This window comes from Dendropsophus ebraccatus, chromosome 12, assembly GCF_027789765.1.
Source record: "Dendropsophus ebraccatus isolate aDenEbr1 chromosome 12, aDenEbr1.pat, whole genome shotgun sequence".
Lineage (NCBI taxonomy): Eukaryota > Metazoa > Chordata > Amphibia > Anura > Hylidae > Dendropsophus > Dendropsophus ebraccatus.
The window spans coordinates 69,619,370-69,642,219 of NC_091465.1; the positions used below are offsets into that span (position 1 = coordinate 69,619,370).

General features: G+C 45.2%; 1 protein-coding gene and 1 long non-coding RNA gene across 4 annotated transcripts in view; one reads left to right on the forward strand and one right to left on the reverse strand.

The window, feature by feature from the left end:
* LOC138770053 (uncharacterized) overlaps window positions 1–3,489 on the reverse strand; it is a 16,519-nt gene extending 13,030 nt beyond the window's left edge. Inside the window, exons 1-2 of the long non-coding RNA XR_011359385.1 lie at window positions 3,273–3,489; window positions 111–209 (exon numbers count right to left, since the gene is read on the reverse strand). This is a non-coding gene — a long non-coding RNA (uncharacterized lncRNA). The remainder of the gene's footprint in view (window positions 1–110; window positions 210–3,272) is intronic.
* On the forward strand, window positions 3,308–21,402 carry MED25 (mediator complex subunit 25). 3 transcript variants are annotated; one of them, XM_069948934.1, is made up of 20 exons: window positions 3,308–3,504; window positions 6,231–6,377; window positions 6,696–6,741; window positions 6,827–6,951; window positions 7,074–7,172; window positions 7,527–7,647; window positions 7,889–8,048; window positions 9,179–9,312; window positions 11,393–11,489; window positions 13,233–13,465; window positions 13,715–13,852; window positions 13,945–14,027; window positions 14,944–15,001; window positions 15,358–15,465; window positions 15,718–15,894; window positions 17,126–17,233; window positions 17,356–17,439; window positions 18,325–18,504; window positions 19,898–20,105; window positions 20,855–21,402. In XM_069948934.1, the coding sequence occupies exons 2-20, from the start codon at window positions 6,253–6,255 to the stop codon at window positions 20,959–20,961; spliced, it is 2,391 nt and encodes a 796-aa protein (XP_069805035.1). In that variant the 5' UTR covers window positions 3,308–3,504; window positions 6,231–6,252; the 3' UTR covers window positions 20,962–21,402. The 3 variants fall into 3 exon arrangements, with proteins under 3 accessions (XP_069805035.1, XP_069805036.1, XP_069805034.1); XM_069948935.1 differs by having other exon boundaries at window positions 3,309–3,504; window positions 13,942–14,027; window positions 17,356–17,400; XM_069948933.1 differs by having other exon boundaries at window positions 3,310–3,504; window positions 13,942–14,027.
* Window positions 21,403–22,850: the final 1,448 nt, after the last annotated feature.

Below are 22,850 nucleotides of genomic sequence, written 5' to 3' on the forward strand. Positions count from 1 at the left end.
GAAGACCATTATCTCCCTATACACTGACCCATATGGAGGTAGGTACAAATGGTACACAGGTTCTGCACACTAGATAAGTAATTACAGTACAGTTACATCCAGTTACTCACAGGGTGCATCTTTTCTGATCAGAGTTGCTCACTTATCCTTTTCTCCTCTGTCTGGCCCGTCCATCATGAAGACCTCTCCTAGCAATGCCTCGCAAAAATCTGCCAGACAAAAATTTTAGGCTCTTTGCTCTTTGTCACCACACTCACCTTCTATACAACGTTCCGATCTGTATTGCTCCACACTGTAACAGTGTCCATTCATGTAGTGTTTAGGCCCAATGTAGACACTCAAATAGTAGTTAGACCCCTCTGTGCTCCCATATAGCAGTTAGGTCCCTCTAACCCTCCCCCATATAGTAGTTAGGCCCCTCTGTCTCCTCATACAGTAATTAGGACTCACCTACGCCACCATACAGTAGCTCAGCCCCTCTCTGTTCTGATATTGTAGTTAGGCATCCCCTGTTCATCCATATTGCAGTTAGGTCCTCAGCATAATACAGACCCCAGTATCAGCTCCCCAGCATAATACAGACCCCAGTATCAGTCCCTCAGCATATTACACACCCGAGTATCAGACTCCAGTATATTATAGACCCAATTATAAGGCCCCCAGCATATTACAGATCCCAGTATCAGGCCCCCAGTATATTATAGACCCCACTATCAGGTCCCCAGCATATTACAGATCCCAGTATCAGGCCCCCAGTATATTATAGACCCCACTATCAGGTCCCCAGCATATTATAGGTCCCATTACCAGGTCCCCAGCATATTATAGGTCCCATTACCAGGTCCCCAGCATATTACAGACCCCAGTATCAGGCCCCCAGCATATTACACTCCCCAGTATAAACACCATCCTCACTTCTTTACAAACTTCCCATCGGTATGCTCTGTACTTCATATCAGGTCCCATGTATTTTTTGCTCCCATTAAGTATTAAGACCCAATTTGGGCCCTCAAATAGTACTTGAAGGTAAACCGCCTGGCACTTATCACTCCCCTAATTTGCTGTGTACTGTAGACATCCCCCTATAAGCCCCCTTCCCATCATGTTAGGCATATACCCCCACCACCTCCTGACCAGGTAGACCCACCCATGTGTAATTAAAAAAACAAAGCCATACTCCTCCCTGACTCATCTCCCTGTTCTGCATGAGTGATATCACTTATGCACCCAGAGAGAGGAGGAGAGAGCACACTCTCATGTAGCTGGAGGCAGAATGCTGCCTGGAGCCACAAAAGGTAATGTCAAAGAGGGAAGCCGATGGTTCTTTCCTCTGTCCGTGCACTACTGTATTTAAAGGGGTATTCCAGGTTATTTTGATATTAATTCTACTGATTTCTCTTGTAATATAATTAATATATCTCATTGGTTTCTATAATAAATTTTGTCTCTTTCTCTCTATTTTTATGTAAGTCACGTGTTTCTGTGACGTCACCGAACCGGAAGTGTGGGGACTTCCCCGACTCGGCCGGCCTCTTGGTGTTTATGTAGTTAGAAAGCTAGCAGAGCTTTACAAACGGCCTCCCTGCGCACGGGAGGTCACATGACACCCTGTTCCCGGGCGGCCTGTCAGTGTGAAGGAGGTCGCATCCACCTCCTGTATAATCACTAAAACCCTCCACCCCCTGCCAGTATAATCCTCCCGATGTCTCCCCCGGCCCCCTCCATCCTGTGTATACAGTCCTTTTCAAAGATCTCTCACCCCAGCCCCCGGTCTCGGCACCTCTTGCACTCAGCTGACAGGCTCTCTCTCTCTCTCTCTCTCTCTCTCTCGCTGTGTGTGAAGCAGGAGAGATTTCTTTCCTGCTCCGTACACAGTGCCTGGCAGCTGAGTTTTATCGGGGCAATTGACAGGCACTGTGTACGGAGCAGGAAAGAAATCTCTCCTGCTTCACACACAGCGAGAGAGAGAGAGAGAGAGAGAGAGAGAGAGAGAGAGAGAGAGCCTGTCAGCTGAGTGCAAGAGGTGCCGAGACCGGGGGATGGGGTGAGAGATCTTTGAAAAGGACTGTATACACAGGATGGAGGGGGCCGGGGGAGACATCGGGAGGATTATACTGGCAGGGGGTGGAGGGTTTTAGTGATTATACAGGAGGTGGATGCGACCTCCTTCACACTGACAGGCCGCCCGGGAACAGGGTGTCATGTGACCTCCCGTGTGCAGGGAGGCCGTTTGTAAAGCTCTGCTAGCTTTCTAACTACATAAACACCAAGAGGCCGGCCGAGTCGGGGAAGTCCCCACACTTCCGGTTCGGTGACGTCACAGAAACACGTGACTTACATAAAAATAGAGAGAAAGAGACAAAATTTATTATAGAAACCAATGAGATATATTAATTATATTACAAGAGAAATCAGTAGAATTAATATCAAAATAACCTGGAATACCCCTTTAACTATAAGCACTCATTAGGAGTGCTAATCGTTAAATGCACAGGGGGCAGACATTTTTTTGCCGGGACTGTCCCTTAAAAATTGGGAATGTTGCCAACTGTATGACGGGAGTCAATGAATTAAACCACCTACATGATCAGGCTATCTTAAAGGGGAATTATCACCAGGTTAGACGAATCTAACCTGCTGATAGCCACCTATAGCACCGGGGACATTGAGGAGGAAGGTATGTGTCTTACCTTCCTCTTCAGCGCCAGTCCTGGGCTGTTAGTCAGGGTAAAGTCCGCTCCGGAGCACTGTTAGGAGCACTTCCGCGTCATCTGACCCGCCCCTTCTAATGATAATCATTGGAGGGGCCAGGCGGTGACTTGGAAGTGCTCCTAAAGGTGTTCCGGAGCAGACTTTACCCTGACTAACAGCATGGGACCGGCACAGAGGAGGAATGTAGGGCACATACTTTCCTCCTCGGCGTCCCCAGTGCCATAGGGAGCTATCAGCTGGTTAGATTCGTCTAACTTGTTCCCCTTTAAATGGCTGCCCCAACCTACTGGTGATAACGTTATTTTTAACATAATGTATTGTATATAGTGATTGTTATGATTCATGGAAACAAAACTATTACTATTAAATGAAATGTAATAGTAATTTTAAAATTTAAATTAGAAATTTTAGACAGATTTTGTTATTTCTGCTCACTAATTTATATTGCAATCTGACGATATTCTTGCTGCTTAGCTGCGAGCATTGGTAACACTGTGTTGTTGCTATGTCACTACGTGGCCGCTAGGTGTCACCAAAGTAACAGCCAGTGTGGCGCTTACCGGCCGAGTCACAGCGTCAGGCAGCACTAATCGATCCACGAGGTGGCGGCCTCCGTCTGTATACATAGCGGCGCTCCGCTAGCCGTCCTGCGCCGCCGGCGTGCAGCTGCTGGAGTGGAGAGCAGGTCTGGAGCTTCCGGGAGGAGGATTGGGGCACGGCATCTCGTGGAGCCTGTGCCCGGGCAGAGGGGGCACACACCCTGCCCCCTCAGGGATACGTCTCCTGGCAGAGGTGAGCTCCGTATACTGTAGACAGACACAGCACCCTCCATAGCTGCAGGAGGACTACATTACCCAGCATGCCTTATGCATATTGCAGGATTTATACACTATTGCAGCAAGAGTTATTGCACAATTCAAGGGATTTTCCAGAATTCTCACTAGCAGTCTCCCCTCCTGAACTACTTCATACACCTCTGCTTGCTGTCAGTGAATCTGACCATTATTCTGATTGGAGGATAGGTGGCTGATCTGTGGGGGTCCAGGACCTGCGACCATCACTGGAGGTCAGCCCCTGGCATCGGGCACAAGCCCTATAGAGAGTGGACGGAGAGGTGGTCGAGTGTGCGCCATTCACTCCGGGGACCTTTGACCTCTGTTCCTATGATCGGTGGAGATCTCGATGATAATAATACAATAAATGGTCATAAGGCTGGATAATCCCTTTAGGAGGTTGACTATGACATGGGGGGATCCATTGTATCGAGGTTCTTCTTCTCTTTGAGCCGCTGAGTAACAATGGCGCAGGGGTAGGGAACCTTGGCTCTGCCGCTGTTTTGAAAACTACAACTCCCATCATGCCTGGACAGCTAAAGCTTTGGCTGTCCAGGCATGATGGGAGTTGTAGTCTTGCAACAGCTGGAGAGCCAAGGTTCCCTACCCCTGATCTAGCGGGTATGTTGTATAGTAAGGGCCCTATTACACAGAGCGATTATCTGCCAATTTGGGCAGTGCTGCTCTGTGTTATGCTGCGTTTACACGGAGCGATAATTTGAACCATTAATGATTTCGAAGTAACAATGTGTTTTTTTATAACGGTTTAGATGGAACAATATATCATTTTGACAGTTCGTTATTACGATCGTTTTAAGATCGCTTAAGCCCATCTCACACGCAGGGTAAATCGGTGAAAGACTGTTTACACAAAGCAATTTGCGAATTTCGATTTGTGAACATGTTGAAAGATCAAAATAAATGATTTCTCCCTCGTCGCTTGATCGTTGATTATCGCTCTAATGTGATCGTTATTGCGAAAATTCGAACGATTATCGTTCCTTTAAAACACACCATAATAAAGACAACAATCAGCTGAGGAACCAATCATTGGGTCATTGTTGTCTTTCGACATTTTCACATATTGAAAGAAAATAAAGTGTATTCTTACCTCTCCAGGCTGCCTAATGTCCTGCTGCCTTTTCCCAGCTCACCACACCCGGTAATGAAGCTTCTAAATCAGATTTTTAGGTGACAGGCCGCTCAGCTGCCTGTCACTTCACAGTGAAAAGACAGCAGGACACCAGAGGAGCCTGAAGAGGTAAGTATAGCTTTATTATTTACCATATAAAGCAATGCAATGCCACACGATAATTGTACCATATAATAGGCTTTGTAACTGAGCGCTGATCTATCAGATCGACGCTCACTTACCTTAGTCGTAGGGCTGCATAATAATACGATAACTCCAGGTACATATTATATGAATAAAGACTTGTCCCATTTAAATAATTCTGGATCAGCTGATTGCAGCAATCTAGATTTGGATGTTTGTTTGTTTTTTTCTTTTTAATAAATTATTTATTTAAACTATTTTCTGACAGAAAGGGTTCGCCCGCCGAACAATAGGACAGTGATGTGAAAGGCAGCATAAAAATCAGCACACTATGGAGAACATACATAAAAAAATGACTGGCAGATATGAGCGGCGGGGCCCTACACCAGCTCCCACTGGCTTTTCCATAAACAAGAGAAAAATCGGGCTAAACCCAACAGAAAGGAGACCAACCAGATAAAGAAGAAAGAAAAGAGTCCACAAAGAGAGCGGAGAGAAAGAGGGGAAAAGGAATAGCAAAGGGAGGGGGGGGGGGGGGGCGCAGGGTAAGGGGTAGAAGCGAAAAGAGGAGAAAGGCTGCCAGCTACTTGGAACTGTGGTTATAGGAAAGCAGGACCACTGCGGCCTGTGATTGGCTAAGTGGCCTCCCAGGCGCTATGATTGGCTGACAAGCTGCTTAGACGCTGCAGCCGCCGGGATCGCGAAGCACAGGAGAGAAGACCGGGAGCGGGGAGAGGTAAGGTGTCAGGTGTTTGGCCAATTGTCGTCCGCGCGTTGCTATTATACGAAGATTTTAAGTCCAAACCTAAACCAGCGATCAGCTGATCATTGTTTCGTCGACTAATCGCTGTCTCTATTACACGGAGCGATAATCATCCGAATTGGCCTGCTTCAGTCTATTATCGCTCTGTGTAGTAGGGCCATAAGGGAGTTGGAACTTAATGGAGTCTCGTATGTGTCACAGAGCTGCGGCCAAGCATACCAAGTTCAGAATAATTGAAAGTTAGAGTCATGCAGGGAGGACACCAATCTCATCAAATCATTAACCTTGTTGACTCAGTAGGTGGATGAGTCTCCAGTATGCGGGCTCTCACCACCATTACAAGGAGACATAACAATGAGCGCCTGTACTTTTTTAATGGAAATCTCGCTGTGCTGAAGGAGGAAAAGGCCTGGAGTGAGTGCAGTCGTGAGTCCCGTAACACGATGAGTCACATCTCGCACCTTTTCCCAGAAGTCCGACAGAGATTTGGGTGATTTCACAGGTTTTACATTTCAGTAGCCAACCGTGTAATACATAAACCAGACAGATTTTTTCCTTAGGCATTATGATAAGGCAGCCCCCCCCTTGACGTATCATCAAGCAATGAAAGACTCTTTTAACAAATCCTGTTATTTGTCTCCTGCAGCTCCTGAAAGACGGAAACAGCGATGGACGCATCTACCCAGGGGAATGGAGGCATAGTGTCTGATGTTGTCTTTGTTATAGAAGGAACAGCCAATTTGGGACCTTACTTTGAGTCTTTGCGGAAACACTACCTTCTTCCTGCCATAGAGTAAGTTATGTTATGTATATTATGTGTAGGGAACCTATCGTCACATTCATGCTGCCTTAGCCACGAGTCATTGGGGGGGATCCCTGGTGGCTTCTCCCCTCCCCACTGCCCTCGAATGGCTGTCTCCCTATAACCAAACAGTGAGTGATTTCTCAATGCTGGTGAGGCAGGGAGACGCCATAGAAAACTGCCCTATTGCCTAAAGTGATGACATGTTCTCTTTTAAGGGGTACTCCGGACCAGCTTACTTCCTGAGTGCCCGCTCATGTTTGTACCGTTTCTACATAGTCTTTAGAGGTTTATTTTTTTTCTCTTTAGATATTTTAATGGCGGCCCTCCGGCAGAAACTGACTTTGGAGGAGACGTGAGTAACACATTTAGGTTATAAGTAAATGTGTGTCAGTACAATAACACCAACATACACTGACCGTCAATGTCTTGTGTTTCAGTATGGCGGCACACAGTACAGTCTTGTGGTCTTCAACACCGTGGATTGTGCCCCCGAGTCCTACGTCCAGTGTCACGCTCCCACCAGCAGCGCTTATGAGTTTGTTCAGTGGTTGGACAGTATTATGTAAGTCTTTATCATTTTAATGATGCCGAGGCTTATCTGGCTGTATATAAAATTCATTTCATGTGTAATCCCTCCCCATACTGAGATTGCTTGTGGTAGAGTCCTCTGTTTATTTTGTCCAGGTTTATGGGAGGTGGAGGGGAGAGCTGTAGCCTCATCGCTGAAGGACTGAGCACTGCCCTGCAGCTCTTCGATGACTTCAAGAAGATGAGGGAGCAGATGTAAGTGAGTCAATGCTAACTAACGTATAAGAAGATTTTATGGTCACCTCTTTGTTTATTAATTTCTGGGGTATCAGAAACCTCGACACAGATCGGCTGATCTCTGAGGGGGCTGTTTTCAGGGATAGCTATCGTGAGCCAGCTCCTGGTTGCCATATTGCGTTCAGAAACCACACTGATCTATTATGGCAGGAAGCATGAGAGTAGCGTCATTACTCAGGAGATAGATGACTGTATGGCAATAATGGCGTCATCTACAGAAAGAGACAAGAAATATTAGTTACATCAGCAGATGTTCTTGATGGTTACCCTAAAAGCATCTTGATCATAACACTTGTTCATTTCTCCTTGTAGCGGGCAGACTCACAAGGTTTGCATCCTGATCTGCAATTCTCCACCGTACTTGCTTCCTGCAGTAGAGAGCACAACCTACTCAGGGTACACAACAGAGAACCTGGTCCAGAAGATTGGCGAGGTAGATGATGGTGATTGGTGGCGTTTGCTTTTCTTATATGTGAAAAATCACATATAACATTAGAAAATATCAGTTTGATAACATTTATTTAGTCCGGGGATGGGGAACCCTCAGCCCTCCAGCTGTTGCAAAACTACAATTCCCGTGATTGGAATTGTAGTTTGGCTACAGCTGGAGGGCTGAAGGTTTCCCATCTCTGATTTAGCCGATAGCTTCTCATGCGGTTTAATTCTCTCTGCAGAGAGGGATCCATTTCTCCATTATTTCTCCTCGGAAGCTGCCAGCACTGAGAACACTTTTTGAGAAAGCCATGCCAGTAGGTAGTATGATGGAGCCACAGCCCAAGGACTACAGTCAGGACCCTCGACACATGATACTCATTCGAGGAATGGTCCTTCCAGGTTAGTTGCATGGTTTTCCTATGTTCAGTGGGACACTCCCAGACATTTGTATTGGGGTTTGCTGTTCTCTATTTTCCCACCTTTGACATATACAGACATGAGCTTAGTGAAGGTCCCCTCATTTGTAGGGGTCCCAAATACAGAACCTCTATCAGTCGTTATTGGCACATCCCATGCCTAAAGGGGCAAAACTTATATGTAGTTCCCTAAATATTCTGTCTTTGTAAAAAAAAAAAATTATATTTGATCTGATCAACTTTATCTTAACCCCTTAAGGTCAAAGCCAGTTTTTTGCACTTTTGCTTTTTCCACTTTATGTTTAAAAGGCCATAGCACTTGCATTTTTTCACCTAGAGACCCACATGAGCCCTTATTTTTTGCGAAACCAATTGTACTTTGCAATGAGAGGCATTATTTTTCCATAAAATATGCTGCGAAACTGGAAAAAAATCATTTGCGCTGTCAAATTGAAAAAAAAAAGGAATTTGTTTTGATTTTGGGGAGTTTTGCATTTACGCTGTTCGCCCTATGGCAAAACTGACTTGTTATGCATGTTCCTCAAGATGTTACGATTACAACGATATGTACCATGTATGACTTATATTGTATCTGATGGCTTGTAAAAAATTCAAACCATTGTTAACAAATATATGTTCCTTAAAATCACTCTATTCCCAGGCTTATAGCGCTTTTATCCTTTGGTCTATGGGGCTGTGTGAGGTGTCATTTTATGCGCCATGACATGTACTTTCTATCGGTACCTTGATTGCGCATATACGACTTTTTGATCACTTTTTATTACATTTATTCTGGATTTGATGCTTCCAAAAATGCGCAATTTTGCACTTTGGAATTTTTTTGCCCTGCTTATGTCAGCCGGGATCAGCGCCGTCCCGACGGGACCCCGATCTGAACTCCCCCCCCCGCGGCACCATGACGTATCAGATACGTCATGGGTCGCTAAGGGGTTAAACTTAATCCAGCCCAGCGATCAGTTGATCAATGTATGTCCCCGACTTCTGAAAACCCTAATTTAATCAGGTGTGTGTGTGGCTGGCAATATAATAGAAGTGAATGGCCGGCCATGTAATATGTCTATGGTCTGTTTTCATCCTTTGCTTCCTTTGCAGTTGGGGGAGCATCCACGACACCTGGGGTTGTACCTATAAAACAACCTCTTCCCCAGCCGCAGCTCCCTGTGGTACAGTCCCAGCTCCCAAGTGCCCCTGCTCACCAGCTGCCACAAGTCCAGGCTCCATACATGGTAGGTGCATAATTGTTGTGCTCTCATTATCACATGTCATTTATATATGTATGCATGTAGATGTTTTTTTATGACATTCTTTGTTCATCTCTATTAGACCCTTAGATTAAAACGTCTTCCATAATGACTGCACTTTCCTCCTCTTATGCCGACTGTGGTTTTCAGTTCTTTCAATGCCGTCAGTGTGAATTATTGAGCATACATCACTCCTAGGTTAAATCTAATGCGTTTCTCTATGTTATAGTTTGGAACAATAGATTTAGTACTTTCCAGGTATAGAAGAAGCACTCCGACAACTTCTACATTTTTTTTTGCCTATAGAATGCAGAATAGGCTGCTGTTTTAGAATGGTCTAAAGGCTCTTGTGTGTGTACCCGTTTTAGTTAATGTTCTGCATATATTCCATCTGTCACCTTGATTCTTTATTTGCCCTTGATATTGACTCCCTGATGCATCATATATCTCCATTGATGCTTCAGGTAGGAGCCAAGTCTGATCACTGAACTTGCTCCTATCTAAGGGAAGCAAGTGATAGAACATTGACTTATAACATGTCACTTATAAAGCTCCCCTCACTTACTGTGCTGTCTTCTCAGAGTCCATTGTAATACTATGTGATGCAGCTTGAACCTATGTCCTATGGCTCTTTCTATCAGCTCATACATAACATTATAAGCAGGAGGCAGGGAGAGCTGTGTCAGGCTGAATCTTATAGCACACGCTAGAGAAACTGCAGACTGGAGTTGTATACCTCCTATTAATCATTGTATGGGTTTATCTACTATATCACTGCTCTCCTGGCCTCTCTAGATACAGCAGAATGATGTCTTCATTAGCATACTAGACATGGGGACATACAGGGGACAATCAGGACATATGTAGGGAGAGAGGATGGGTCTGAGAGCTTCCAGGAGGGATTGATAGATGATAGTGTAACCCTGTAGATGTCAATGTAGTAAGTCAGCCGTCTGATGGATTTCCCGGTTCTAATTCCAAGAAGAAAAAGAGATTGTCTGGCATAAACTTCTAATATCTTTGGGGATACTTACCTGTCCTGCTCTGCCACAAATGCCGCCCACTGTGGTCATCTTCATAACTTCCGCTAACATGCCGTTCTGTCAGGAAATGGCCGCTTAACATAGACTATGTACTATAGTTTTAGATCCTGCTTCTACTGTATGTAAAAGTTTTATAACATCTGGGGTATGGTTATATGTATCTTTATCTAAATAGCCAGATATGTACCATAGTGGGTTTTACTGCCTAAAAAGAGTGTATCTGGGGAGATGACTACCCCGCAGTGTTATAGGAAGTGGAGAAGATGCCCATTCTAAAGCCCCTGGCAGCGATGTATACTGTATGTTCTGTGCACCAAGTTAAGAGCTTCCTCTACATATCTTGCAAATGGGAGAACATAAGTGTTTTAAAGGGGTTGTCCAGGCGCGTTCTCCCCTCTGATTTTACATTGCCAATGAAAAGACATGACTGCACGAGAGACTCTTGGGGTTTAGAGGCAGCCGTCCAGTGCCCAGCAAGTATGATCTATGCACGCTACTCTCTGGGGTTTGCTAACCCCTCACTGTGCAGTTGCATGTCTTCATGCATGATGTCAGAACAAGGCTGGGTTCACATGATCGTAACTTGGCTGTATTTTTGCATCCACATTAACACAAGTCCTAGCCTGACCATGGTTCCAGTGACAGCTGTCAGATCAGGTCATCATCAGAAATAGTCTGGCCGGTAAAATACAGATGCAAAAACAAGTCTATATTACACACAACACGTAATATGTTTTATTATGGGTTGGGTATGTTTTTGGCATGTAGTAAAGATACTTGAACTGAGGGTTGTATGCCTGTTATCTTGCCCACTTTTAAATGCATTAGTCTTATATCTGCCCTGCCTTACTCGTGTGTACTAGAGAGCGGCGATGTTTTTACCTAATGCTCTATTTCAGCAGGGATCCACCGCTGTGCATACACCAGGTACATTGTGATAGTGTTATATTTTCAGCCCTGCTACTGTATTGCTTTTAGACTGACGCCTCAGTGTCTCACATGTGATGATTTTATTTTTATAGCATCCCTCTCAGACGAGCGCCCTGACACCAGCACAGCTCGCTGCCCAGTCAGCAGTCGAAGCTGCCAAGAAACAGCAGAACAATATCCAGAATCGGTGTAAGTATTTCTCTGCTCAAAGGATGAGTGTACAGTCAGGTACAGTTAAAATGATCCTCTGATATAAGAATGCATTGGTCTTTATTCTCAGGGCCCTATTACACGGGACGATTATCGTGCGAAAAATCGTTATATCGTTCGAATTTAAACGTTCTGTGTAATTGCAGGCAACGATCGAAAAATCGTTCGTGTGTCGTTGATTTAGATCTGAAGCTAAAATTATAGTTAAAGGGAACCAATCACGCCGAAATTGCCCCCATTGATAAGGAAGCGTGCTGGTACATCAGCCAGCACGCTTCCCAAACATCCCCCTGTCCCCTCCGTCCCCTCTTTTGTTAGCCCGTAATCTTACTTTTGCGATGTCCCGCGCCGTATGCTAATCAGCCCTAAGTAGTCCGGGTGGGCTGAACTAGTCAAGGTGGGCTGTACTAACCACGGGCCTGGGCGCTGTAATCACGCCCAGAGGGGCGTGATTCAAAGACCTTCGCTCCACCGACGTCATCTCTGGCCCGCGTTCACGTCGGCGGCGCGCCGCGTCTTTCGCATGCCGCACATGCGCAGTACGGCGGGAGAAGACGCTGACGTACTGCGCGTGCGCGGCGTGCGGAAGACGTTAGCGGCGCTTGCGTTCCAACGCCGACGTCTTCCGCACGCCGCGCACGCACAGTACGTCAGCGTCTTCTCCCGCCGTACTGCGCATGCGCGGCATGCGAAAGACGCGGCGCGCCGCCGACGTGAACGCGGGCCAGAGATGACGTCGGTGGAGCGAAGGTCTTTGAATCACGCCCCTCTGGGCGTGATTACAGCGCCCAGGCCCGTGACTAGTACAGCCCACCTTGACTAGTTCAGCCCACCCGGACTACTTAGGGCTGATTAGCATACGGCGCGGGACATCGCAAAAGTAAGATTACGGGCTAACAAAAGAGGGGACGGAGGGGACAGGGGGATGTTTGGGAAGCGTGCTGGCTGATGTACCAGCACGCTTCCTTATCAATGGGGGCAATTTCGGCGTGATTGGTTCCCTTTAATCGTTTGCTGTATTTCCACATTCGTTCACTCAAGTTCCGCATTTATTCACTTATCGTTCAGTGTAATTGCACATTGTCCATTGTTTTGCTGGGATTAGAAGGAATGAACAATCGTAGTAACAATCGCAATAACGATCGTAGTAATGATCGTAACTAACGACCATCGTTCTGTGTAATATGGTGAACGATTTCAGGTTAAAGATAAACAATCTCATTTATGATCGTTTATCATTAGTCGTTAATCTTTAAAAATCGCTCCGTGTAATAGGACCCTCAATGTACCACTCATCTGCCATCCACCAATGATTTCTTGAATGAATTCAGCTCTTGGATACAGCACTGCTCTCTGTTTAGGGTTCCTTGAGTTGAATTGGACAGAACGATTATCGTTTAAATTCGAACGATATAACAATTTTTCAAACGATAATCGTCCCGTGTAATAGGGCCCTTAAATCTCCAATAACACAACTCTGAGCAGTGCTAAAGGGGCTTGATCCTTCCCTAGAGTCCTTTTTATGCTGGAAATAAGTGATCTGAGATCATACATATCACTAATATTATCTATTTTTTTTTATATATATATATATATATATATATATTTTTATATATATATATATATATATATATATATATATATATATATATATATATATATATATATATATATTCTGATTTCTGGTTCTAGTCTTTCTCTTTATTGCATTTCTCCCATCAGTTCCTGGACTTGGAGCAATGCCGTCTACTACAGCTGTTGGCCCACCATTCAACCAGCCGCCAGCTCCCACAATGCCTCAAGGACAAGCATCCAAGATGGTTACCTCTACTGCTTCTTTAATAACATCATCTCCTCAGACAAGTTTAGTTTCTACTGTAACCACAGGCCCTGGGCCTAGTCAGGGAATGATGGCGCAGCAGACGGCTCAACAACAGCCGGTCCCACAGCCAATGGTATGTCAGCACTGATTCTTAGGCACTTTAGACATATGAACCTGTGGTTGTTTCACCACTGATAGGGAAATGTCTGGTTGACTGTGGATCCCCCAGTAAGCTCAGTTGAATGCCCTGGGGGGCTTATACAAAAAGGGTTCTTTCTGGTCTGGGCTTTTGATATAGATAGCGTTATTTTTTTTTTTTTTTATACATGACCCATGATACATGAATTCTTTCAAATAAAGTAACACGTCTGTTTACGTACAGCCTGGTACCGGAGCACCACCCATTGTACCAGCTCCACAGTCTGCCGCACCTCAGATTGGGACAGCGCAGCTGCCTAATACACAGCAGTCTGTCGCCAACAAGATGCTGGCCTGGAGCGGCGTGCTGGAGTGGCAAGAGGTGAGATATGTTCTGTCATAGTGGAACAATGTTACCATATCTCTAGTAAATTGTTTTGGTAGAAGAGTTTTATTTTGTTTCCCGTATAGAAGCCTAAGCCACCGTCCGTGGACACCAACGCCAAACTAACACGCTCACTTCCTTGCCAAGTGTATGTCAACCCTGGAGAAAATCTGTAAGTGTCTAGAGGGCATTTGTTACATTATCCAAACTTCTGACTCATATTGTTGGTTATGTGGGTGCAGCGACTCCCTACCAATGGATAGAAGAGCCTTGTCATAATTTACCTACTCCTGACTTTTGTAGACCTTTATTCAGGGCAGAAAAGTCATGGGTTACAGGGTGAATCCGCCTTAATGGACACTAGAGCATTTAGTATTATTAAATTTATATAGTGTATTTGCAGCGGTGAAGCAAAGTGTCAGCAAATAGTTGCAAAGCAGGCAGAGTGTCTAATTTTTGTCACAGACAATCCCTTTAAAGGGGTAATCCACTCGGTAAAATACACATTGAATCATCCCCCCTCCTGGAGACTAACAATGTGTGTGTTCCATACTTGTTATTATCTTTTCTCCTCCCTGTTCTTAGCTGCTGCTTTGTGCTGAAGCCACAGAAAACTATGTGTGAGCTGTTTACTAATTCTCCTCCTTTAGCCTCCTCCCCCTCTGTTCCGAGATGGCTCATGTAACCAGGGTCCCTGGCCAGCCGTTTCTGCTGGGAGGATTAATCACTGTGAGATAACCAGCAGCTTGACCTCAGATTACCCCTCCCGGCATTACGAGTGCAGAGACAGCCCACCAGGGACTCGTTTCCATCAGCCATCTCCGAAGAGAGGGAGGAGGGGGAGATGGCGTGAACAGCTCACACCGTTTTCTGTGTCTTCAGCAGAAAGGAGCAGCTCAGAACTGGGGGAAGGAGACAGAAAAGGTAATGACCTGTATGGAAGGAATTTTTAGTCTCCAGTGGAGTGGGGGGAGGGATTTAACAACCTAAACGCAATACCCCTTTATGGACCTATATGCTTAGAAACGAATGACTGGTAACCTGCATTGCACAAAGGATTAAATAGATTTCACGTTCTTTTATTGCAGGAAAACCGATCAGTGGCCTCAAAAGTTGATCATGCAGCTGATCCCTCAGCAGCTATTGGTATGTGTATCTATAAGATGTCTGAGCACTTGTCTAAATCTAGAAATGTTTGTTGTAATTGTTTTAACCATAGAAAAGCTAGTAGGGTGTAATTAATGAATAGGAGCGTGACTACCCGGTGCCTGCACAGATAGGGCAGGGAGGGGCTCATTCTACAGCCAGGGGTCTTACAACCAAGCGCAGCATTGTGAGAAGAAGCAGACATGGCTGATCCCCTGAACTTTTCCATTTTCCATTCCTTTTTGGGCATTTTGTACCATTAAGATTATACATGGCTGAGTAACAAGCGTCCAGATTCTCAATGTCTGTCCATAGCAGAAGCCATTACAAACAGAGCTGCATTTATCTTGTTGCAGACCACCTTAGGACCCTTATTCAGGAACTCTCGCATGGTGCAGTTCCACTTCACCAACAAGGATCTGGAATCTCTTAAGGGTCTATACCGTATCATGGGTAATGGATTTGTAAGTATACATTATATTAACCTTCAACATGTCTTAGAACATGGGGCATGGTTTCTCAGTTCCACAAAAGTTTATTAACCCCTGGATCTATATAGAGATATAACCACAAAGTCCTTGTAAGAGGTTCCCACTGTACAGTATCAGACTTGTTATTGTATTATTAGCCCTATGCTGGGGGGGTTGGTGCAGTTCATATTGGGGTTTTTGATGGGGTTTCAGTTTAATGATTTCCTATTTTTCTACCTGTTTTAGGCCGGTTGTGTACATTTTCCTCACACCACTCCATGTGAAGTCAGGGTGCTGATGCTGTTGTACTCCTCCAAGAAGAAGATTTTCATGGGTTTGATACCTTACGATCAGAGCGGCTTTGTCAATGGAATCCGACAAGTGATCACCAATCACAAACAAGTGCAGATGCAGAACCGAAATGTAAGGAGGAACTTTCATTGATTGTGAATTCCCTTGCCCTCTGCCCTTGGTTTCCCTGTCACCTACTCTTAAAGTGACCATTAAAGGTTGCTGGTGTGTTATATTGTGATCAGGAAAGAACGGTCATCCTCCAGGTTATTACTGCATACAGATATATTTAAGTGGCATAATACCTAGACTTCTACAGAATCAGTTTGGGTCTCTATAAACCACTTTCAATATGGCCATCTAGCAGTGGCCCAACTTGATGTTCAGAGGACTTACAGCTACATTCACACGTCCATAGTGTGATCTGCAAATATGGGTCCATACCAGGACCGGCCTATTTTTATGTGGCAGGGATCTGCCTATTACAGGAGGGCATTTATTAATGTGTTTATATCAATATGTCACTGTATATGCTGGTTACTAAGAAAACTAGATACTTTTTTATTCTTCACCATCTGTTAAGAGGACAAATTCCTTTAATTTGGGGGTTGACAGGTTATCAAATATTCTTTATTATTGGGATGACCCTCTGTAATGTGAACATATAGAAGCACACGTAAAGGGGTTATCCAGCGCTACAAGAACATGGCCACTTTTCCCCCTACTGTTGTCTTCAGTTCAGGTGAGGTTTGCAATTAAGCTCCATTTACTTCAATGGAACTGAGTTTCAAAACCCCACCCAAACTGGAGACAACAGTAGGGGGAAAGGGGCCATGGTTTTGTAGCGCTGGATAACCCCCTTTAATAAGATCCACATACTCATACATTGGTCTTAAATAAGGCCCCACTCCCAATTACCCTGGCAAATTTACTAAGGAACATGCAAGACTTGCACCTGTCGCAGGGCTTGTGCAGAAATCTACTCCTGCTCAGGACAAGTGTAGATTTCTGCCATGGTTTACGCCTGTTTCCAAATGTAAACCATGATAAATTAGACACTGGAGGAGGCTATGTTTCCTCCTCACCTACGCAATGTCCTCAGGTTGTGTGTGGTATTAGAGTTCTGCTCCAGTGAAACTGCTGCAAAATCCATACCCAAACTGAGGACAAGAGCAGCCGTCTTTCTAAAAGACAGCGGCCATGGTTTTGTAGGCCAGGATAACTCTTTTATAATGCCAAGTCAGTCTTAATACACACTCACTAAGGTCTGCTCCATTAATATAGTCCACAGCACCTAAAGTGGCATCATGTCTATGAGCAGCTGAGAATTCTGCTGGATTTATGTCCCCCTTTGTTGTTGTAGATGGGGGCGGCTCAGTCTATGGGAGCAGGGCCTGTGCAAACCAACCCTCAGGCCTTTTTATCCAAGCAAGCTGGTCCTCTCCCGGTGGCGCAGACTGTACCCCAGCAGGTAAATCATGTCCTTGTGCCTCTTACTGTCATTGTTGGTTTCTTTTATATGAATAGACACATCCCTTTATAACCATGCCTGCTACTCTACTTAGTTTTCATTCTCTTTTCATCATCTTTCAGATGCCCGGGCAGCAGGTAACGCAAGGCATGCCATCTGTGAACCAGGTAACTATGATGGATGAACAGCAGAGATCACAGAATCTGGTGAGCTTCCGCAATAATCCCACACACGAAGACCATATTTTTTTTTCTTTTATTCCATACATATTAAGCAGCAGTCTAAGGGAATGTTCTCATGTTCAGGTTTCTGGATGTAATTTTTGAAGCCAAAGCTAGGGACAGATCAGAAATGAAGGACCCGTATAAAGTGAAGGCTTTTTCTCCTTTTTAGTATGTTTTGCATTAAAAACTGCATCTAAAAACTTCAATATTTGAACACGTGCTAACAGCTTGCATTCTGCTGACAAGTAGGAGAGAGTTTCAAGGGTTTGTCCAGGATTTTAACAACTCTGTGTAACCTATTGACAGTAGAAAACAATCTAAAATACTTCTCTTCAGGCTTCACTAGTCTGTAGTGTTTTGCGTATAGCAGGGGTGTCAAACTCAGGCCCTCCAGCTGTTACAAAACTACAATTACCATCATGCCTGGACAGCCAAAGCTTGATGGGAATTGTAGTTTTGTAACAGCTGTAGGGTCTGAGTTTGACACGTGGTCTATAGCGATGCAGTGTCCCATAACTGAACCATGCAATCACTACGGAGGGAACATTATTACAGCTTAGTGGTTACACTGGACCAAGGGGTAATGGTGGTGATACAATAGAAAACATATTACATACTGTTGTTCTTTTCTATGTTCTACTCATTTTTGTGCTCTGCAGCTCAGCATGTTAAGATTGGCTGCTGCAGATAGACACAAGCTCCCCTGGAAGCCAGTGCAGGGAGATACAATTACAGTAATACAGTAAGGAGTTGTATTAAACCACCTCAAACCTAGACTAGCCCTTTAGGTTTTCACAGCTGTCACGGCAAGCCTATAGAAGACCTCCATAGACCTCTTGACTATAGTACTTATTCTTTTCTCCCCAGTTACAAATCAGAATGCAGCAACAGGCACCTCAGGGTCCCAACCAAGCACCTCAGCAGGCAACACAAGCTACAGTGCAAGCTCCCGGTCAGCCCCAGAACCCACAAGCCGGAACCATGCTAAGACCGCAGAACCCCGGTGCCAACCCCCAACTCCGAAACCTACTGCTCAGCCAGCAGCCTGTGAGTATTCTGGGCCTTCTAGATTGTTTTTTGTTGTTTTTATATTTTAAAGGTAAATTCACATAGATCTATATTTCACAATGGGTTGTGCAGAATTAAAAAACAAACAAACAAAAAAACGTAGCTGCTTTGTTCCAAAGGGTCCCACACCTGTCCTCAGGATGTGTGTGGAATTACAATTGAGTTAGGGTCCTATTCTACAGGCCAATAGAGGTCCAATCAATAATGTAAACAAGCGCCGATCTGCTAGATCGGCACTCATTTACTGGGCCTATTACACGGCCCGATAATCGTTTAGTAAGGGCTGCAGGGACATTGTTATCGATGTCCTTGCAGCCCTTAAACACCATACTTTACCTAAGCATGTTGCAGGTCTTCTCCTGCGCTCCTTCTTCCTCCCGGTCCTGCGCGCAGCAGCAGCTTCGGTGCGGCCAGTCTAAGCTGACAGACCGCTCAGCCAATCACTGGCTGTGGCGGTCCTGGCCAGTGATTGGCTGAGCGGTCTGCCAGCTAAGACAGGCTGCACCGAAGCTGCTGCTGCGCGCAGGAGGAAGAAGGAGCGCAGGAGAAGACCTGCAACATGATTAGGTAAAGCATGGTGCTTGTGAAATCTTCGGTCGCCTGCCGCGCATTGCTATTCCATGCAGCGATGCGCGGTCGGTGCCTGATTATTTTAGTTTGAACCTAAATAAACGATCAGCAGATGACACGATCGTCAGCTGATCGTTGTCTCTATTCCACGGAGCAGAAATCGGCCGAATCGGGCCAATTATCGCTCCATGGAATAGGCCCCTTGCAATACCGCACCTAAACTAAGGACGAGAATAGTTGTTGCATGATATAGAATATAGAGTGGTTAGTCAGAGGTCTATCCTCTCCTTTCTGCCAATACGTATCACACTTATTAATCTGCAGCTAATCCTTTATTAAAACTGGAGAGTAGGCTGTATCCTGATAAGTGAATCAGTGCAGGCCGCTGATGGAGACCAGATGTGAGTGATGTCACCAGCAGGCGTTGGACACCTTGTGTGCCAGAACGCGGCTCAGCTCACCATAACCTGAGCTGGACCGATTTTCTCAGGAGAGAGGAGCCTTCTCCAGGCTTGTCTTCTTGCATCTCCACACAGCTGATAAAGGGGTTCTATAGCCCGACTGATGTTTGTTTAACAGTACTGGACGTCTCCAGCTTTTCCAGTATACTTTTGCCTCATTTAGTTCCCTGCGCTGTGATCTCAGACCACAGCTATGGGGCCTGCAATGTGTCTTTTCACACCAGACCACATGAAAAGTACAGCTAATAGGGATTGTTACTTGGCTCCTGATAATCTGGCATCTATTTCCGATCAGAGGTTCTTAGTGTAAGAAATATCTAATATATTATGTTTTCTTACAGCCACAGGCCACAGTTCCTCAAACCCAGCAGCCCTTGCATCACATGCAGCAAGCAGCACAAGGCATGCTTCCTCACCAAGCGCTGGGACAACAAATGCCGCATCAGGCCCCCGGCCAGCCACAGTTACAGATCTCAGGGCAGTCTCTAATGCATCAGGCCCCAGCACAGCAATGGGGCAATCAAATGGCACAGCGGGCACCCATGCCAGGTAAGTCACAGCAACACCTTTGTATCTTAAATGTGATTCATTCCTAAATTACAGATAATGATTTAAAGTACAAATTTACATTAAAGGTAATCTGTCACTAGGTTTATGCTGCCTTCAATGAAAGTAGCATAAACTATTGACAAAAATGCTGAACAGAAGAATTTATTACTTACATCATTCTATTTAGCCATTCTCCTAATATGCAGAACTCCCCTCTGCACTCTCCAGCTTATGATTGACAGCAATCTTGCCAATCAGCAGCAGGTGAGCGGGTTTTGCTGCTGCTCATGAATATTCAGGACTACTGGGCACATGCACACTATGGAGAGGACTACTCATTGTCCATGTTATTCAGGAGAACATATTTGAATCCGTTGCATAGAACAATGTAAGTGATGCATCATTCTGTTCAGCTTCTTTGTCACTAGTTTATGCTACCCTTAAATAAAACCGCATAAGGATAGGGCTACGTATCGACTTAGGCCACAATATAGGTGACAAAGATGGCCATTTCTTGCTTCCTGCATTGTGCTGTATGGTAACTAATGTAAGTGAATGTAGTGACATTGCAGCATATAACTTGCCACAACCTGATGGTTACCAGCAATTCAGGCACAGTAGATTTTTGGCCGCATAAACTATTGGGTGACAACGAACGTTCACTTAGCGGGTCCTGTGTCGTGTCTAAAGTCGCTGTAGCCACGCCTTTTTACTTGCTTTTTGTTAAGGTTTCTGATTTACAATTTCAGGAGTCATGATGAATGCAGGGCCACGGGGACCTGTCCCTCAACCAGGATTACAACAAGTGCAGGCCCAAAGTGTCATGGAAGAGGATATCTTAATGGACCTTATCTGATAGTAGAGTACTCGTCACATCTTTTTGTGAACTGTGAATCAACCCCTCAGTTGGTCTCAATGAATACTCCCTAGAGAAACTTTTGTATTCATCTACTCCATCACTCCCATACAGTCGGGCTGATTTTTCTAGAGACCTTCAGATTTACTCCAGAACACTTAGGATTCTCCCATAGGAATTCTGCGTGCACTCCCAACTCTCTCCACAGTGGGGCAGCACTCAGCCAGGTTGCTTTCTGTTTTGTTCTTCTACAACTCCAGTGATTTGCCATGGATGAAACCCCCCGGCGGTCATCAGTGCTGAAGGTTTTCATTTATTAAACCCATTTTTTTAACTTGGTGAATAAAAACGTCTCATAAGATGTAGCATTTTTTTCTTTCCTCGTGTCATTAAACACAATTATGGCTCCAATAGCAAAGTATTAAAATGGATATTTTAGAATACTTGGTTTTTGTGTTCTTTGATTTGTTTAATGAGTGTTTTTTAGGCACTGTCATGTGACTTGTCATAGCACCATGTCAAAAGTTTTCATCACTGCTGAGACCCCCAGTGATCAGGGTAACAAGCTGAGAGAAGCGCACAGTAGGGCATTTCACTCCCCAGCTGGCTGCCATCTCCATTCAAGTGGCTCCCTTATAGGTCTATGGCGCCACTGGTCGGAAATGAAGCACAATACCATATACTGCTCCCCACTTGTTCTTTTGATTGGTGCGGGTCTTAGCAGGGTGACTGACCTCTAGGACTCCCACAATCCTAAAAATGAGAGGGTGTAGCAGTACATGAGCATTGCATCCCCTTTATTCTCAAAGACTGGCTGAATCCCAGAGCCTCGACCCCCGCCCCCCCCAGGTCTTAAAGTGATAGATAGATAAGAGCTTTATGAGATTGGGCTACCCCTTAAAGGGAATCTGTCAGTGCCTGGTCTGGTCCAGAGGTGCTGACAGGGTAGTGCAGATGTGTGTGTCCTACCTTTCTTTTTGCCATTGGTGCTGTAGTTTGTCCACAATCTGGCCTAATATGTTGGTAGCAAGAGTCAAAGAAGAGTAGTGGTGAGGTGTTTGTGCTGCACTTCGGGACGCCTCACCACTACTGCCCCCTCCCTGTTTGGCGTGCATATTGATTGCAGCCCGGCTCCTGGTTGCATCATCTTCAAGCACATGGGCCATTTCTGACCAGGGCTGCGCACGCCCACTTGCCAGTTCGCACCTGCGCCCTGGATCTGAGCAGTCTGCGCTCTCCTGTTGGTGGTAATGCACATGCGCCGTAGTGCGAAGGAGCGGCGCGGGTGCGCTGAGCGTACCTACTGAGGACATTTGCTTCAGGCCCTCAGCGCGCCTGCACCGCTCCTACACACTATAGCGCATGCACTTTACTGCAAATAAGAGCACATAGACTGCGCCTGAAGATGACGTAACCAGGAAGCGGGACTCAATCAATATGCACGCCAAACAGGGAAGAGGCAGTAGTGGTGTGATGTGCCAAAGTGTGCCACAAACACCTCACCACTGCTACTCTTTGACACTTGCTACCAATGTATTGGGCCAGATTGTGGACAAACTACAGCACCAATGGCAAAAAGAAAGGTAGGACACACAATGGGGGACACACATCTGCACTACACTGTCAGCACCTCGGGACCAGACAGATTCCCTTTAACCTTTTAAAGTCCATGGGGGGGGGGGGCAGAGTTTATTAATAGTGTAGATTTGTGTTTTTGTTTCAAAAGTTGCAGTTTTTCCGTGCAGTAGTATGCAACTTTTGTTGGTTCCTGGTCCACCCTCCAAGTCATAAATGTGTGGAGCAGCATGAAATCTTATTTCTTATAGACTACTTTAATTTATTATATACCGCCTTTCAAATTAAAAACATGCATACGGTCCATACAGCAC

What these genes read in the sequence shown, in the direction of transcription:
- MED25 (XM_069948933.1), top strand. Translation starts at nt 6,253, where the DNA reads ATGGACGCATCTACCCAGGGGAATGGAGGCATAGTGTCTGATGTTGTC. An exon ending in AAGTCCAGGCTCCATACATG is followed by an intron (nt 9,313 to 11,392) that starts GTAGGTGCATAA and finishes TTATTTTTATAG; the next exon opens with CATCCCTCTCAGACGAGCGC. An exon ending in TGATCCCTCAGCAGCTATTG is followed by an intron (nt 15,002 to 15,357) that starts GTATGTGTATCT and finishes ATCTTGTTGCAG; the next exon opens with ACCACCTTAGGACCCTTATT.